General features: G+C 35.9%; 2 protein-coding genes across 3 annotated transcripts in view; both read right to left on the bottom strand.

The window, feature by feature from the left end:
* DCDC1 (doublecortin domain containing 1) overlaps positions 1–20,214 on the bottom strand; it is a 491,420-nt gene that overhangs the window by 411,159 nt on the left and 60,047 nt on the right. For both annotated transcript variants that reach the window (XM_047878425.1, XM_047878424.1), the window contains exon 7: positions 18,027–18,232. In XM_047878425.1, coding sequence (XP_047734381.1) covers positions 18,027–18,232 — 206 coding nt within the window. The remainder of the gene's footprint in view (positions 1–18,026; positions 18,233–20,214) is intronic.
* LOC125176652 (chromobox protein homolog 1-like) lies at positions 8,409–8,771 on the bottom strand. Its single transcript, XM_047878427.1, has one exon. It carries the CDS (start codon positions 8,769–8,771, stop codon positions 8,409–8,411), a length of 363 nt encoding a protein of 120 aa, XP_047734383.1.

The following is a 20,214-nucleotide window of genomic DNA, read 5'->3' on the forward strand; positions in this document are numbered from 1 at the left end:
AAACAAATAACCCAGTGAAGAAATGGGCAGAAAACATGAATAGACACTTCTCTAAAGAAGACATCCGGATGGCCAACAGGCACATGAAAAGATGTTCAGCGTCGCTCCTTATCAGGGAAATACAAATCAAAACCACACTCAGGTATCACCTCACGCCAGTCAGAGTGGCCAAAATGAACAAATCAGGAGACTATAGATGCTGGAGAGGATGTGGAGAAACGGGAACCCTCTTGCACTGTTGGTGGGAATGCAAATTGGTGCAGCCGCTCTGGAAAGCAGTGTGGAGGTTCCTCAAAAAATTAAAAATAGACCTACCCTATGACCCAGCAATAGCACTGCTAGGAATTTATCCAAGGGATACAGGAGCACTGATGCATAGGGCCACTTGTACCCCAATGTTCATAGCAGCACTCTCAACAATAGCCAAATTATGGAAAGAGCCTAAATGTCCATCAACTGATGAATGGATAAAGAAATTGTGGTTTATATACACAATGGAATATTACGTGGCAATGAGAAAAAATGAAATATGGCCTTTTGTAGCAACGTGGATGGAACTGGAGAGTGTGATGCTAAGTGAAATAAGCCATACAGAGAAAGACAGATACCATATGGTTTCACTCTTATGTGGATCCTGAGAAACTGAACAGGAACCCATGGGGGAGGGGAAGGAAAAAAAAAAAAAAAGAGGTTAGAATGGGAGAGAGCCAAAGCATAAGAGACTGTTAAAAACTGAGAACAAACTGAGGGTTGATGGGGGGTGGGAGGGAGGAGAGGGTGGGTGATGGGTATTGAGGAGGGCACCTTTTGGGATGAGCACTGGGTGTTGTATGGAAACCAATTTGTCAATAAATTTCATAAAAAAATAAAAAAAATAAAAAAAATAAAGAGAAAAAAAAGAATAATTTGTATAAATTTAAAATTTTTTGCATGTTTATTTGTTTATTTATTTATTTATTTATTTATTGAGAGAGAGAGAGAGAGAGAGAGAGAGAGACTGTGCACATATGGGGAGGGGGGGCGGGCAGAGGGAGAGAGAGAAAATCCCAAGCAGGCTTCCAACTGCCAGCACAGACCCCAATGCAGGGCTCAATCCCACAAACTGAGAGACCACGAAAAGAGAGATCATGACCTGAGCCGAAATCAAGAGCCAGAAACTCAACCGACGGAGCCACCCAGGCGCCCCTGTACAATTTTAAATGTTAAAAGAAATCAAAAGAAGAATAGTATTTTGTCACATTAAAATTAAAATTTCAGTGTCCACAAATAAAGTCTTGGAAAACAGCCACACTCTTTATTTACATATTTTATGGATGCTTTCACATTACAGCAAGATGGTCTTTGCATTGTGCAATCTGAAAATGCTTCCCCTCAGCAACAAAATCAACTCGGCCCTCAGGCTCTTTTAAAAGAAACCAGGCTGTCCCCCTGAGTTCATTAATTTTCTCAGAGTCCTCTCAAGTGCTGGGATTTTACTCTCTCATATCACAATCTCAAAGTGGTGGGAGTGGATGGGAAGGTGGGAAGTGGTGTTACTTACAATGCTATTTCAAGATTTCTTTGCAACTCATTTACTGAACAAACAAAACAGCCTGACCTTCAAGTGACCATCTTCCTTCGCTCCAGTCATTCTTCCTCATTCATGGATAAAAATCCTAACCCTGGCTGATGCTTACTATCTACTTGTGGTGCACATACCAAGAATCTTGGTGCTCCTGGACAAATCACACAAATGATCTTATCAGCATTAATATTCTTCAGACTCACCAAAATCCATGGCCCCTCAATGCTGCCTAGTCACTTCTATTTCATTTGCTTGGTCAACTCTCTCTTATACTTACCATAATGAATATTTCAAACCATCTTTGCTCAGCTGTCTCCACCGGGCCTCTTCTCCCCTACTTCCCTCTTTACTTTTGACCTTATATCAGAGAGAAAATTGAAGCCTTATCCTCTTGCTACTAAAACTAAAAGCTTGGGGCGCCTGGGTGGCTCAGTCGGTTAAGTGTCCAACTTCGGCTCAGGTCATGATCTCCCTGTTTGCAGGTTCGGGCCCTGCGTCGGGCTCTGTGCTGACAGCTCAGAGCCTGGAGCCTGTTTCAGATTCTGTGTCTCCCTCTCTCGGACCCTCCTCCATTCATGCTCTGTTCTCTCTGTCTCAAAAATAAATAAACGTTAAAAAAATTTTTTTTTAAATAAATAAAAATAAAAATAAAATCTTACCTATTTTACACATATCCCGTCCTTTTCCCTCTAGCTGTAAGAGTCCCTGTTCCTATCTAACACCAATATTCCACCTATGCTTTTAGTTATGTTTGCTCTCAACTTTTAAAGCAGTATATATTACCTATCATTTCTTCTCTTTCATATGTATTCAACTATTCCTTCTCAATGAGATTTTTCCTACTGGTACTTAAACATGATCAAGGCTTTCCTATCTTAGAAGTTAAATCTTCTCTTACCCCCACATCTCCCACCAGCTACTCCTTCCTTCCACAGGTAAGTCTCTAAAAGATTTGCCCAAGCTTCTGTTTCCATTTCCTTTTTCCCACTCGTTCTGAGGCCACTACAGTCTGACTGTCTGTGTTATTTTACTGAAATCACTCTCACAAAGATTACCAATGACTACCATGTTGACAAATCCAAAGAACATTTTCTTAATTGTCATTTGTTTTTATTTTTCAATAGTGTTTGACTGTTTCCTCTTTCTCTCAACTCTTTTTTACCTTTGAATTCTGAAATATGATAATCTACTAAGTTTTGTCCTCCTTTTTCTTCTTCTTCATAGGTTCATCCTCCTCTATTCATTCACTGCAGTTCTTCAAGATCAGTCCTAGCCTTCTTCCTGCCTCACTCGAAATTAGCTTTTCAAGCAATCTAACCAATGCCCCAATGTTTTATTTTCCATCTATTTCCTGACAATATAGATATTTTCCACCTATTTCCATCTATGATGATATTTTCCATCTATTTCCTGTCACCAGGACTCTAGCAATATAGTTAGCTAATAGTTGCCCTGCATCTACCTGGCCCACCCAATCTGTTTTCCACAACACCAAAGTAATTTATTGAAAAATGTAAATCTGGTTACCTTCTTTTCGCTCCTAACTAAAACCACTTACATGAATTCTCACTGTTCTTTGAGGGAAAAATCTGTAACCTTTCCTGCAAGGACAGGTCATATGTTAAACTTTTAATTTATGGGATTCATCCTGCTCACCCTACAACAGTCTTTTGATATACCGTGCTCTCTGCTTGAAAAGGTTACCATACTCAATATCCTCTGTATGTACCCAGATAAATTCTGCTTATCTCTTCTCAGATGACTTCCTTATGCCACCTACTCCATATTCAGTAATGAGGCTTTTAGGGGTGCCTGGCTGGCTCAGTCAGTAGACCATGTGACCCTTGATCTTGCGATTTTAAGTTTGAGCCCCACATTGGATGTAGAGATTACTTAAAGCTAAAATCTCTATAAAAAATAAAGTAATAATGTGACCTTTATACAAATGGCTTTTGCCACCACTATACTACAAGCTATATGAGGAGGCACCTGGGTGGCTCAGTCAGTTTAAGCATCCTACCCTTGATATTGGCTCAGGTCATGATCTAATGGTCATCAGATCGAGCCCTGGGTCAGCTCCACACTCAGAGTGGAGCTTGCTTGGGATTCTCTTTCAGTCTCTTTCCCACTCACACACGTGCTCTCTTTTTCTCCAAATAAATAAACATTAAAATAAATAAAAGCTCCATGAGAACATACCTATGGCTGGTTTTACTCACCATTAGATCCAGGTGCTTGGCCTTCATTAGTAGTCATAAAAATATTGTGAATTAACAAATTAATGGAAGTTAATATGCATTATGTCTAATATTACACTCATTTCATCATGAATTTTATATTGTTAACAGTCTGTTAAATTTAGCAAATAAAATTTCTGACAAATTATGCTATAACTAAAGAATGTGTAATTCTAGAAAAGGAAATTTCCAAATAATTCCATTTCTTTTTACTACCAGAGCACAAACCTTATACTGACCTTAGGATATAAATAAGAAAATGTCTTCACATTTGTACAAATTCTGTTAGTTGTCCCATCCTCAGTGTCCTGATTTTATTTAGAGGTTCATTTTTACCCCTTTGGACTCAAAGAAGACTACACTTATCTCGATCGATCTAGGTCAATCATGGCAGTCCCATGTCTCCTGTCAGTTTAGGAGTATTGCCATTCTCGTTCTGCCAATGAGAAATAAGGAAGCACTTCTGGGAAAGGCTTCATCATTCATAGGGAAGAGATAGTCCTTTTCTGCCACTGGCAGAAAATCCAGAAAGAGCATAAAATCCAGAAAATTAAAAATAATTTAACTGGAATCCTATCATGCTACACTTGAAACTGCCCTAACTCTTGATTTTTTGATTTGTTTTTTGCTTTAGTCTGTTTAAATTAGGATTCTCTGTTATTTGCAGCTAAAGTCAACCTAAATAATAGATAAAAAATTTTTTGGCCCAGGTTCCTCAAATGAGGAACATTGTTTCAGCTAACTCAGTATTTGTATAGCAAATAGATTACAACAGTGCTCACTATATAAAGCTAAAAAGCAAATCATTTAATTAAGAACCCAGAGAAGAATTTTAAAAGAAATTTAGCAAGCTGAAAACTGTGAAAATAATGGATAATTATGAATATAATTCATTGAATTACTAAAAGTATTTCGCCTTTGGCAATTAATTATACTTGTTCAGTAGAAGAGAATACAATTTATCATGAATATTTTGAGAAAGGGAATCTGTTTTTACAGATTCTTTTTTTTTTTTTTTTTTGGTAACTGAAAGACTGCCAAATACATTGTGAATTTTCAAAGAATTAAAATGTAATAAAATGTACTTAGCATAACTCTCTGCTAAGACCAACATTTTATAATGATTTAGAATAAAATATATGATCATTATTTCCACCTGAAGATGCCAGGAGATTGGGCTGAATTTGTAACCATCTTACTAAATAGCTTAAAGGTAATTTTATGAAGAAGTTCTGGAAATAAATTTACTGGTTTGTTATTTGTCTTATTCTCATAAGAGTGGGTGATAGAATGCATGACAAATCTAACTATTTGCTCTTACTAGTAATGAACATCACTATAATTTGTAAAAGCAATTATTTCTGGTGAATTTGAAATGTAGGTGTTCTGGCATTTTATTATTAAAATGTGAATGAGAAATAGATAACCAGAGGAGATTTTCCAAGTGATCTTTTAATATATACTCTTTAGATATTCTATCCTTAATCTCTTCTTAAAATAATTAAATAGCCCAGATTACTTTAAAATGTTTATAATGCTAAGCATACCGTTACCTGTTTTTTATTTATTTACTATCATTTTTAAAGATTTTTAAAAATTTTTTATTAAATTTTTTAATGTTTATTATTTTTGAGAGACAGAGACCCACATGGGGTTTGAACTCATAAACTGTGAGATCACCATCTGAGCCAAAGTTGGACGCTTAACCAACTGAGCCACCCAGGTGCCCCTAAACATGTTTTTTTATGTTTAAATAATCTCTACACCCAACATGGGGCTCAAACTTACAACACCGAGATCAAGAGTCACCTGGTCCACTGACTGAGCCAGCCAGGCTCTTGTTATTTGCTTTTTAAATCTACTATTTTTTTTAAAGCTTATCATTTAAAATTGAGAGAGAGAGACAGAACACAGGTGGGGAGGGGCAGAGAGAGAAGGAGACACAATACGGAGCAGGCGTCAGGCTCTGAACTGTCAGCACAGAACCCGATGCAGGGGCTCAAACCCATGAACCATGAGATCATGACCTGAGTCACCCAGGTGCCCCTAAATCTACTATTTTGATGCATAATACATAGCCAGTCGGGCACCCTTGTTATTTGCTTTTTAAATATACTATTTTGACGTGTAATTTACATGAAATAAATTGTATCTATTTTAAGTGTACAGTTCAATGCAGGTAGAAAAAAATATATCTGTGTAATCACCACTACAATCAAAATATAGAATATTTCCTTTAGTCTCCAAAATTCCTCATGATTTTTCCCAATCACAATTCAGTACTCTTTGTCCCAGAAAACCACTGATCCCTGTCTGTCAGTAGAGAATAGGGTTTTTTTTCTACAATTTCACACAAATGAAATCATATAGCAAGTATTATTTTGTATCTGGCTTCTTTCACTTACAACAATATTTGCTCCTTATTATTGCTGAACAATATTCTTTGGTATGGATATATCACAATTTTTTCAAGCACTCATTTATTTTTTGTTTGTTTTTTTAAGAATTATAATTCTAGGGGCGCCTGGGTGGCTCAGTCGGTTAAGCCGCCGACTTCGGCTCAGGTCATGATCTTGCAGTCCGTGAGTTCAAGCCCCGCGTCGGGCTCTGTGCTGACAGCTCAGAGCCTGGAGCCTGTTTCAGATTCTGTGTCTCCCTCTCTCTGACCCTCCCCCATTCATGCTCTGTCTCTGTCTCAAAAATAAATAAACGTTAAAAAAAAAAAGAATTATAATTCTATAGTTTTATTAAGACAAAAACTGACAATGTGGTATGAAGTTATATTAAAGTTTTCACAGAAATTTAACACATGCCTAAAAAGATTTTACAATGGAAATTCTTGGGACGCCTGGGTGGCTTGGTCAATTAGGCGTCTGACTCTCGATTTCCATTCAGGTCATAACCTTCGGGTTCATGGGTTTGAGCCCTGGGTTGGGCTCTGCACTGACAATGTGAGGCCTGCTTGAGATTCTCTCTCCCTCTCTCTCTGCCCCTCCTCTGTGCGCATGCACACACACATCTTCTCTCAAAATAAATAAAGTTTAAAAACAAGATTTCACAGTGGAGTTCTAGATGCAGGTCTAGGCGATGTGGAGAACTGATGGATCTCATGATTGAAGACAGCATTTTGGGTATTAATTATTAGAATAAAAAAAATTGGGTTTTTTTTGTGTTTCGAAGTGAACCACTGCCCCTGGTACATGCTACACTGTAAAAATGCAGAGTTAACACTATTGGGAAGAAGGTTGTGGATTGTGGAGACAGATGTACTTTGGAGATCTACAATATCTTTTGCTCTCATTCTGCAAGTTTTATCCTTCATGGAAGGCCCTTTGCCTTTCTCAGAAAAGTACAGAATAGGCTGCCTTGCAACATTTCTCCCCCTTTCCCGTCCTGGGATGGGTGTGCAAGCTACACAGCATGGAAAGGCTTTAAAGCACTTGGGATGCTGTAGGGGCAGTATGAAAGTTTAATCTTCTCCTGAGACCAGGGCTTTTGAAATCATTCAATTCTTCAAGTGATCTGATGAACTTGTACTGTCAGTGACTGAATCCTGTTGATTTCAGAAGTCAAAGTTCAAATAACAGGCCCCAAGAAGTTTCCAGCCTTGGAGCCTGGGCCAGTGGCTGAAATTCTTCAGCCAGTGGCTTGGATAGACAAACTGATGTTTAACATTTCATAATTGGAAAAGAAAGGGTTTCTTATCAATTTCAAAAATTTGCACCTCTAAGACAGAACGATCTGCCTATGTGTATGCTCCAATAAGACTTTCCCTCCTCAACCAATTTCCATTCCCCAAATGGCAGCTTTGGTAATTTATTAACTGGTTTAGTACTTTGTTGGGAACAGCATTAAGCTCAAGAAGGGAATACCTTGGCTTATAAATTTCCAGCATTCACAGCTTTTAAACAGTTTCTCATAGTCCTCATTTAGGTCGCCAATGACATTTTTGAAAAGATAAAATATTCTGGACACAGAACCAAATCACTGCTGGTTTATTCTTTTCATTGTTTTACCATTTCCCCAGTCAGATCTCAAATTTTAACAAAAAAGATCCTACCCATCTCTGTTCCTTCCCAACCCCAAATAATACACTAGTAACAGCCCCAAATAATACACTAGTAACAGCCAAAAACTATACACATGCTACACTGTAAAAATGCAGAGTTAACAGTATTGGGAAGAAGGTTGTGGATTGTGGAGATAGATGTACTTTGGAGATCTACAGTATCTTTTGCTCTCCCACACACCCACTCTGTAAGTTTTGTCCTTCATGGAAGGCCCTTTGCCTTTCTCAGAAAAGTACATAATGGGCTGCCTTGCAACATTTCTCCCCCTTTCCCTTCCTGGGATGGGTGTGCAAACTACACAGCATGGAAAGGCTTTAAAGCACTTGGGCTGCTGTAGGGCACAGAAATGGTACTACTGACTCTACAAAGGACATCTTCTCAAACCAATTCTGGTGCCAAGATAAGTATAACTCCTTCCCTTCTAACTTGAAACCCACAGTCAGACGTGACAGGAGCACTAGTACTCAGAAGAGTTAATTCTTGTCATCTTTTTGGTAATTGTTCTCTGAGAGGTAAGAATGCCACATCAGCCTTTCCTCATTGAAGGATATGAGCACCTGGTGGGCACTTGATATTGGCTTCCTTGGCAGGGACTAGGTCAGCCTCAGCAGCATTTTTCCATTTCATCAGGAACATGAGTTCTCCACGAGTCTGTAGATCTAATAATCTGTGGCTTTTCTGACTCTTCTTTTTCTTTGGTTTGCTCTCCTCTCCCTTATCTTCAGAATCAGAGTCAGCTTTGAGCTTGCCTCCCTCTGGTTTATCCGTCTCAAGTGCTGTTTTCTGTGACTGTAGAAACTTGCCAATGAGATCAGGGCAATCCAGGCTCTCTTCTGGCTCCCACATGTTATCTGAGAACTCCTTCCACTTTAGAAGATACTTCACTTCGCCCTTTGTCATTCAACCGTCAAGAACTTTTTCCACCACATATTTCTCTTCCCCCTCATCCAGCACCTCCTCTATTTTTTTATTGTTTTATTTCTTCTCCATAGTGCCCACCAGCTTTCTGATCTAAAGAGTGATGCTGCTCAGAGTAGCGCACAAGAGCCGGGGAGGAATTGGTGCAATAGCACATCATGTCAGGCAGGCAGAGTGGGGTGGAGGGAGTGGTGCCCAGAAAAGCAACAAGACCATGGCTGCAGTGGAGCCCCTCCCTGAAGTGGTGTACGACAGTCCCCAGCCAGCAGGCAAAAGACTGTCCCATCATTTGTTGATGGACTTCTCCATAGTTTCTAGCTGGGGCTTTTATGAATAAAGCTACACTGAACATTCACCAGAAGTCTTTGCGTTGATAAACATTATTTCTACTAGGTAAATATCTAGAAAGGGGATTGCTAGATTGTGTGGTAAGTATATGTTTAACTTTATGAGAAATTGCCAAACTGGCTTGCAGAGTGGCTATATCATTTTTCATTCTCATTTGCTATTATGTGAGACTTTCAGTTACTCCACATACTCACCAACACTTAGTATTATTACCAGTCTTTTTAAAATTTTAGCCATTCTAATGTGTACATAGTGGAACCTAATTCTGCATTTAATTTGTATTTCTTTGATGACTACTGTTGAACATCTTTTCATGTTCTTATGGTTGATTGCTATGGGTTTTTTTTTTTCAGTAAAGTGTATTTTTTTAATTGTGTTGTTGGTCTTCTATTGAGTTGTCAGAGATCTTGATATATTATGAATACAAATTTTGTTCTGTTTTTGTCAGATGTGTGTTTTCTGATTATTTTCTCCCAATCCCTGGCTAGACTTTTTATTAATGTTGTCTTTTGAAGAGAAGTTTTCTTTTTTTGTGTGTTTGTTTGGATAAGGCACATTTCATCTTTTTTATTTTTTAGTTCATATGTTTTTAGTCCCATCTAAGAAGTCTTTGCCTACCCTCAAATTGTGAGGATTTCCTCCTAGAACTGTTAGTTTTAATTTTGATGATTAGATCTCTGATCAATATTTAAATTAAGTTTTGTGATAGTATGAGGTATGGATCAAGATCATTTTTAACGCAGATAACTAATTTTCAGCAATATTTGTTAAAAAGACGTCTTTTCAAAAAAAAAAAAAAAGACTGTCTTTTCCCCAATGAATTATCAAAAATAATTTGCCTCTATGTGTGGGTCCGTTTCCTTCCATTGCTTTTTATGTGTATCCTTATCCATATCCAAAAGCATTATATCTTTGTTTTTCAATGTTTATTTAGTTTTGAGAGAGCAAAAGTGGGGGAGGGAAAATGAGATGGGGACAGAGGATCTGAAGCAGGCTCTGCTTTGACAGCAGAGAGCCCTATGTGGGGTTGAACTCATACACTGCAAGATCATGACCTAAGCCAAAGTCGGACACTCAATCGACTGAGCCACCCAGATGCCCCGCCAAAATCATTATATCTTGATTACTTTATAATAAATGCTAAAGTCAAGTAGTATAATTCTTCTAAATTTGACTATTCTAATTCCTTTGCATCTCCTGGGCTTTCATTGAGCTTCTTAGATCTGTGTTTGACATTTTTCAGGAACTCAGAAAAAATTCTGGCCATTATTTCTTCAAATATATTCTCCTTCCCCCCAGTCTCTCTAAGGCTCCAATTATATATCTATAAGACTGCTTGATATTAACCCACAAATTACTGACACTGTCCTTTTTTCAGTCTTTTCCTTTTCCTTCTCTATAGTAGACTTAGTTTGCACAGTTTTTGTTACACTGTCATGAAGTTCACTGATATTTTCTTCTCGAATGTCTAATCTGGTGTAAAACCCATCCAGTGGGTTTTTTTTTTCCATTTAAGATATTCTAGAACTTCCATTGATTCTATTTTTAGTTTCCATTTATCTTCATATTATATTCATATTTTTATTTAATTCCTTGACATATTTATACTAGCTTTTGGGATGTCCTTTACTATTAACTCTGGGGAGTCTATTTCTATTGATTGACTCTTCTCCTGGATAATGATTACCTTTTCAGGGATCTTTGTGAATTTTCCATATGTTCAACAAAATCTCTCTCCTCTGACAGATCAAAACACAATTGTATCCCCACCCTGTGCATACTTCCATAGTTATTTCCTTTTCACATCCCCATTAGTTGTTTTTTCCCTAGTAGTTAGTTGTTTATGCCAAACCTTGTAGAGTTCACCTCGTACATAAACAACTTAATACCTAGTCAAAGACACAAAGGGACCCATAGGGTCTATTACCTAAATAGCTCCCTCATTTATGGCATTTTCAGGGAAAATTCCTGATATTTCTACCTCTTAAACTTTCTTGTCTTTCTCCTCAGCTTGGGGAGAATACTGTGTTTTCTTGGATTATCTTTCCCTATACCACAGGTCCAAAAACTACCTCCAGGTATAAAGATGGGGTCGATTGTAGGACTCACTTCAACTTTTCTTCTCTCAATCTTGACTCCTCATTATCTCATGTCTAAAAATTATTGTTTCATATATTTTGTCCAATTCTAGTTGTTTAAAATGGGATGGCTAGTCTGATACTAGTTATTCTGTTATGATTACAAACAGATGTTTCATGTTATTTTCATGGTTATGTTAACTCATCTTTAAGTGAGGACACACAGGAATTAAAATGTAATAAAAACAATATTTGTGGCATTTCCCCATAACGAAAAAAATACTGTTCTAGAACTCAAAAAATGGGCTCCAGTCCTAGCTATTCCAGCTGATCCACTTTGGATAGGACAGCCAACTGTTCTAAGTCTCAGTTTTCTGAGTTGCTTAATTAGATTGTCTCATAAAATCTGTGACCTTAATGTCCAGAAATTAGATAAAGTTCACCAAAGGTACTTTAATGGGAAGATATGTATAGAAGATAATCTAATAAATCTTTGTATGTAAACTCATTTAACAAATCCTCTGATTTAATCATTACTGTTATATGTGCTTGCCAATTAAAGTGTATTAAACTATAAAATGTAAATATAAAAACTATGAGGTAATTTTAATAGATTAATAAAAATAAATTTTACCTTTTCAGATTTTTAAAAAGGTTTTTTTAATTGAAGTAAGCTCTACACCCAATGTGGGGTTCAAACTCACAACCCCAAGATCATAAGTCACATGCTCTTCTGACTGAGCTGGCCAGGTGCCCCATCTTTTCAGATTTAATATTATGTTTATGTCTTAACTGTTTAGGGGAGTTAAAGCATAATGTTAAGGATTATCTGTCCTTAAGTGTCATCTGTAAAGTAAATCTGTAAACTGAAAATTCTGTTTTGCTTTTATTTTAGCTGAGGAAATTCACATCCCATCACCCCACCTACAATTTTATTCAAGAAAAAAAGATTATCACTACAAAATAATTATTTATAATATTCTAAAATAATCCAATTGTATAACCAAAAAATTGACGACAAATAGAACAAAATTGGCTATCCACACCTCCAAAATGAACTATAGCACCAAATTCCATATTTTAAAAACTCTGTTTCATATTTTAAAATCTAGTATTAATACCCAGTATGAACACTAGACTAAGTTTTAAAACAATAATAGTATCAACGGGCTTTTTCCTCATCCATCATAAAAAGCTCTTTAAAGAATTTCCAATATACTAATTATGCATGACTTCCCCTGTCGGAATCCATGGTAAGCATCCTTAATCAAATTTTGTTACTCCAGGTGCTTCCTTACAAATCTCTTAACATGTTCTCTAAATTCCTTTACTCACACTATTGGAAAAATCCCTGCTCTGTTACTGATTTGTGTGTGAACATTCCATAATAATGCTATTATGTTGTATTTTTTTTTCAATTAAATCATACAATTAAGTTCATTAAACTGGAACATTTTCTTAAAGTCTTATTTTGTTTGTTTGCTTGTTTAGGCTTACTGAGTTATTTTTTCAATTAACACATGTAAGCATCATAAAAGTCTGGATTTTCCTGATTTAAGGGTATCTGATAAAGTCCATTATTTATTTATACCTTGATAGTCATATATGAAATATTCTCTCAATATTTATGTCGTTTTTTGGTAGTAACAAGGAAAAATCACAAAAATGAATTATGTTTACATACAAATGTTAAGGGAATGCTAATTTTTTCTAAGTCAGAGTTGCCACACCCACTACTCCCTTCCTGCTAACTTGCACAATTTTTCCTCTTCCTGATTTCTTAACTCCCTGCACTAGTTCTAATCCAGGAACCAGTGATCTAATTTCACATAACCTGTTTTCTCTGTCATACAACTTATTTTCCTTCTCTTAAACCACATGAGAAGTATAGGAAAACAAACAGAGAATCTATTAAGATTTCCATTAATTGGTAAGTTTGGAGTTTTAGAATACTAGAACAGGAGTTCTCAAACTTAGTGGGGTTAGGAATCATTTGGAGATATTTGTTGAAATTCAGATTCCCAGACCCCACACTCAAGAGATTCTGAATTTAATAGGCTTGGAATGGGGGACACCAGTTTGAATTTTTAACACACAGTCTAGATAATTCGGATGCAGGTGTACTGTGTAGCACACTTTGATAAACACTGCAGGCCCTGTGTCTGCCATAAGTATCTGATGTCCCCATCTGGAATATGTATATAATAAACTAAATGAAGATAGAGAAAGATGCAAAAGTAGGAAAGAGGGATCCAACAGAGGAGAGGTGGAAAGATAATGCCCAGGTTGAAGGTGAAGAAAGATCCCAGGGTATAGGTTATAGAGAACAATCAATTCAAACTGGACTGACCGAGGGATTAGGACACTTTTTCATTCTTTCATTCACTCATTATCTTTTTCACTGTCTTCTCCACCATTGCAATCTCATACTGTTTATGACAGTACATAGAAAACCAAGCAAAAAAACAAATAAAAAACTATTAGCTGGGAATATAAAATATAAAGAAATTTGAAATCTATAAAGATTTCTCAAAGGAGATGATACCCTAGATAATAAAATAATTGACACAGTTAATACCACTTCTCTGACAATGAATCTAAGAGATAACTGAGGGAAAATAAAACTTATCCACCACAATGTTAACTTTAAAAAGTTACGTATCTGTGGACTTCAAGCTGTATTACAAAGCTATAATCATCAAGACAATATGGAGCTGGCAAAAAAACAGACACTCAGATCAATGGAACAGAATACAGAACCCAGAAATGGACCCAGAAATGTATGGCCAATTAATCTTTGACAAAGGAGGAAAGAATATCCAATGGAATAAAGACAGTCTCTTTACCAAGTGGTGCTGGGAAAACTGGACAGCGACACGCAGAAGAATAAACCCGGGCTACTTTCTTGCACCATACACAAAAATAAACTCAAAATGGATGAAAGACCTAAATGTAAGACAGGAAGCCATCAAAATCCTCAAGGAGAAAGCAGGCAAAAACCTCTTTGATCTTGGCCACAGCAACTTCTTACTCAACACCTCTCCAGAGGCAAGGGAAACAAAAGCAAAAATGATCTATTGGGAGCTCATCAAAATAAAAAGCTTCTTCACAATGAAGGAAACAATCAGCAAAACCAAAAGGCAACTGATGGAATGGGAGAAGATATTTGCAAACGACATATCAGATAAAGGGTTAGTATCCAAAATCTATAAAGAACTTCTCAAACTCAACACCCAAAAATCAAATAATCCAGTGAAGAAATGGGCAAAAGACATGAATAGACACTTCTCCAAAGAAGACATCCAGATGGCCAACCGACACATGAAAAAAGGCTCAACATCACTCATCATCAGGGAAATACAAATCAAAACCACAATGAGATACAACCTCACACCTGTCAGAATGGCTAACATGAACAAGTCAGGCAACAACAGATATTGGTGAGGATGTGGAGAAAGAGGAACCCTTTTGCACTGCTGGTGGGAATGCAAACTGGTGCAGTCACTCTGGAAAACAGTATGGAGGTTCCTCAAAAAATTAAAAATAGAACTACCCTATGACCAGCAATTGCACTACTAGGTATTTATCCAAGGGATACAGGTGTGCTGTTTGAAAGGGGTACATGCACCCCAATGTTTATAGCAGCATTATCAACAATAGCCAAACTATGGAAAGAGCCCAAATTTCTACCAATAGATGAATGGATAAAGAAGATGTGGTATATATATATATATATATATATATATATATATACACACACACACACACACACACACACACACACACACACACACACACAATGGAGTATTACTTGGCAATCAAAAAGAATGAAATTTTGCCATTCGCAACTACGCGGATGGAACTAGACAGTACTATGCTAAGCGAAACTAGTCAGTCAGAGAAAGACAAATATCATATGATTTCACTCATATGGGACTTTAAGATACAAAACAGACGAACATAAGGGAAGGGAAGCAAAAATAATATAAAAACAGGAAGGGGGACAAAAGATAAGAGACTCTTAAGTATGGAGAACAAACAGAGGGTTACTGGAGGGGTTGTGGGAAGGGGGATGGGCTAAATGGGTAAGGGGCATTAAGGAATCTACTCCTGAAATCATTATTGCATTATATGCTGACTAACTTGGATGTAAATTAAAAAAATAAATTAAATAAAAATTTAAAAAATAAATTAAATAAAAGAGTACTAATTTGGCAAAAAAAAAAGTTATGTATCTGGAACAGACATTTTTCATTTTCCATTAACTTTGCATTTTGTGCCCACAAGTTTTTCTTAATACCTTTTTCAACCCCTGGATACATATATTTAACCTATACCTCACAGTAGCAAGTTCTGTGTGATTATTAAACCATACCAAGTAATTCTAAAATCGTCTGATTCAAGTTTCAAAGAGATGGGCCATAGCTCAAATATCCCAGAGTTTAGTGAAGAAATATATCACTTTGGCCCTCATTTCAAACTTCTTAATTACTTACCCCCTAAAATACATAAGTGGATTTCCTTCTGATTTTGCACTGAAGATTTAAGTACAGTCATTTTCCCATGGTTCCATTCTGAGCTCAGAGAAGACTTTTATGACTTAACTATCTTACTTTACTACCATCTTCAGTAATTTTCTCTTTATCCCACTGTAACAGCCTTCACCATATAGAGTCTTTTAGACCCTATTCTAGTTTTTTATTACTTTTTAATAATCTAAAAATAGCTACTAATCCCTGACATTCCTAATATTTTATCATAAAAGAGAAAATAATTTGGGTTTCACCTATGACCATGTCGCTTTTTTATTCCTATTATTGACTTGGTATGGCATTATCTTGTGATTATCAATATAACTTTCAAAATTTAAATTTTATTTACAAAATAATTAGCTAGTCTTATTTTTCCCCTCCAAAAAATTCTATTGATATTCAAGGCTGGGATTCTGTTGCTCCCTATCCTTTACCTTGTTCTTATCAATAGTATTTATTTATTTAGTATTTTTTATTTGAAGTATAGTTGACATAAAATGTTTATATTAGTTTCAGGTGATTTGACAGTTCTATACATTATGTAGTACTCACCATAATAAATGTCGTTTCCATCTGTTACCACACAAAGTTATTACATTATTATTGACTATATTCCTTATGCTATATTAAAAGTGATATTTAATCAAATATTTACAAACACACTTATTACTGAATCATTTCCTGAGTTTTATAAATTGTGAAAATTCCTTACAATTTATAAAATTTAAACTAAATAAAGCTTAAAAAATAAGCTAAAGAATTGCTTGATCATCCAGTTTTAAATAAATTGCTCTCTAGAGTCAAAAAGCAAAATAGCAGTGACACTTTTATTTATACTCACCTTTCATCTAAGAACATGTAATCTTTAAGAGTGACTATTACCCCCATTTTACCACCAAGGTGTAGAATTACAAAGATTGAACTGAAGTGAACTCAAGAAGCTGTCTAATCTAGCTTCTATCCCCAAGAATGACTGCATTTTAACAATCCCAGAGATAATGTCCATCTTCCCTAGTTTTCAAAATCTCCAGGGAAGATGGTACAAGTTGCCTTAGCAATTTGTTCTGGTGCGTAATATCCCTTGTTTTACTCATAATCCAAATCTGAAGATAAGAAGGAAATAAAACCTGGTTTCCTAGATCCTCAGGATTGTGGTTGTAAAATAAGAAGATGATGAAATAGATATCTCAATAAGAACAATTTCCAATATCTAGTCAACTGTTCACCTACTTCAAGCAAGAGTCATTTTGAAAATACTCAGGTATAACAAAATGATTTATACCTATCTTGATTTCATAACAAATGTCTCCCTTTAGTAAGAGAAATAATTAGATGTATATATATATGAGTCCTAAAGATAAGAATAACATATATTTTTTGAGAAATTTCTGGGTATGGGCCATTGCACTCCATGCGTAATATCATATTGAATCTTTATATCACTTCTCTGAAGTAGGTGTTATTATTATCCCCATTTTTTAAATAAAGAAATTGAGGCTCAGAGAAGGTAAGGTGTCCAAAGTCATTGATTCAGTGACAGAGCCAGGATTAAAACCTAGACAGTTTGGTTATGTTTCACAGCTCTCTAATACATATTTAATAAATTTTAGTTGTTATTATAAGGATGCTTTAGATTGGTTGAAAAATCCTTATCTGTAAAAAATTTTTTTTTCTTCAAACTCCCATTAGTTCCTCCATAGTTTTGTCAGATCAAAGATGATCTGGGAAATACAAGCACCCTTTTAAAAACATGCATTTATATGACAAAATTTGTTTCTGAAGGTTTGCTGGACTGTTACATGATTTTTCTTAGACCCACCTAGATTTGCTTAAAAATGCATATGGATACTTTTAAATGGAATTTTAGTTATATTGGACTTTACTTACTCATTCAAGAAACCGGGGGTACTTCTAGGTCTTATTTTAAGCAAAAAGGAATAGATTTGAGATTTGAAGCTACATTAGATTGGCTTCAATCTAAATATTCTACAAAATATTGTAACCAACTAGAGTGTTTCCCTAAGTGTAAACATAACTTTTACCTAGGTAAATGCCCAAGTATAGGTTAGCCAAAGAAATCTTGTTGCTTTACTAAGGTAATTTACGTTAGTAAAATAAGCATGCTTCTAAGCAGCTAAATTTTTGCATTCTATTAATACCTTCTTAATATTTCAGTTCATTAGTTGATATTGATTATTTAAAAGAAAACACCAACACATTTCAAAAGCCATGAAAACTTTGAAATTTAATTTATACTTTAATATTTAATACAAAATTACCTTTTTCACTGTTTCCTTTCCCACTGTGATCTCATGCCCATCTTGCCCCAGGCCATTCTTAAAGAACAGAATTCGGATTGAGGTCTTCTCAGTGAGTTTCTTCATTCTAATAGAAAGAACAGGCTTGGTTTTCTGTCTTTTGACATCAGTAGGAAACATCAGGCCATTCATTGTCCAAGTTACTTTCTTCATTAACAACAGATGGTCTAGAAGAGAATTTTTTTTAAGTCAAGTCAGTATTTGGCTTCAAAACTAGAAATGGACACACCATGTTTCCCCTCCCCCTCTTACCTATATCATATACACTGGCCAGTCTCCATTTAGACACTGGTTTTCTGAAATGCTACCACCAGCTTCCCACTAACCGTGACATAAGCTGTAGCAAGCTGTCTGCTCTGATAGCCTGCATAAATCATCATTTCTGAAGGGAACAGATGTTCAGGGTATGAAAGAGTAATACCACAATTTAGTCCTAATTAAAATTCACCTTAGCATGCCTCTATCACTGATCAGAGGCTCTGGGCTGAAAGGGTCCACTGAAAGTTCCAAGGTCCTTTGCTTACCATAAAGCAATATGGGTCCTGAACTTCTGTGTTCTTTAGGGTTGGGAAATGCTTTATTTTCTCCTTAATATGATTTATTATCCATGTGATTTTAAAGATGATGACCTCCATACAGTAACCTTATACATAATTCTTCTCCTGTGACTAGAAAGAAGGTGACTTCTGGGACATCATTGGTGAGAGATTCAAAATATTTCACTAATAATGAAAACCAGCTCTGCATTAGCTTTTTACTTTGACCTATTCCTTTTCAAAGATGTGTTTAGGAATTTAAATTTCAAAACTCCCACTCATATTAGTGGGAATGCAACTAAACGATTGTGCATGACTCTGAGAATGTGAGGATAAGTTGCTCTCAGCATGCCTCCTTTGCAAATGGTTTCATAAATAAATAAATAATTTATACCTGTGTTATTTTTTATTTGTTGCATTCAATTTATTTTAGATATTTTCTTTTCATGTGTTATTAAATGTATGTGATTTTATAATTACAATGATCCCTCCCTCATCTGTTCTTTATTTGTCCTAATGAGAGAAATAAAATTGTATTTGCATACAATTGAAAATAGTTGGATTTGTTTGCCCAAATTTCTAAACAACTCTTGTCTGTTAGCACTTACCTTGAAAGAACCATGGCCTCGTTGACCTAGAAATGGTGCTTTACATAAAATCTGCAAGTATTGATATGAAACACAAGCCACTGGTTCTGGGACCTTCAAGTCCCAGAATGTTTACATTAAATGTTAAAAAAACAACAAAATACTGTGTTTCTCTTTTTCTCTCATACACATATACATGTGAGCGCGTGTGTGCGCTCACACACACACACACACACACACACACACACACACACATATATATACACACAGTGGGTAGAAATGTGAGCAAAACTTTCAGAATAAACTAAGATTATAGATATGAATAAGCTTTTAAGAAGAGGAAAAATAATTTTACAGAAATTATTATAATCTGAAATTGATAGGAATTAGAATTAGAAAAATAAGCTAGACATTAAGGAGTTCATATATGCCCCAAAGAACTGAAAACAGGTACTCAAATAAATACATGTACATGCATGTTCATAGCAACACTATTCACAATAGCCAAAAGGTGTAAACCAAATATCTACCAATGGATGAATGGATAAATAAAATGTAGTATATACATACAATGGAATATTATTCAGCAACTAAAGGAATGAAGTACTGATATTCGCTACAATGTGGATGAACCTCAAAACATTGTAAGTGAAAGAAGCTAGACATAAAAGGCAACATACTATGTAATTCCATCATATGAAATATCTAGAACAGGTAAATCCATAGAAACAAAATGCAGCCTAATAATTGCAGGGGTGGGAGGAGGGGGGAATGGAGAAAAATTCAATAGGTAAGAAGTTTTATGGGGCACCTAGGTGGCTCATTTGGTTAAGCTTCTGACTTTCAGCTCAGGTCATGATCTCATGGTTCATGAGTTCGAGCCCCACGTGGGGCTCTTTGCTGACAGCTCAGATTCAGAAGCCTGCTTCAGATTCTGTGTCTCCCTCTCTCTCTGCCCCTGCCCCACTTGTACTCTGCCTCTCTCTCTCTCTCTCTCAAAAATAAATAAAACATTAAAATAAAATT

This window comes from Prionailurus viverrinus, chromosome D1 (assembly GCF_022837055.1).
Source record: "Prionailurus viverrinus isolate Anna chromosome D1, UM_Priviv_1.0, whole genome shotgun sequence".
Classification (NCBI taxonomy): domain Eukaryota; kingdom Metazoa; phylum Chordata; class Mammalia; order Carnivora; family Felidae; genus Prionailurus; species Prionailurus viverrinus.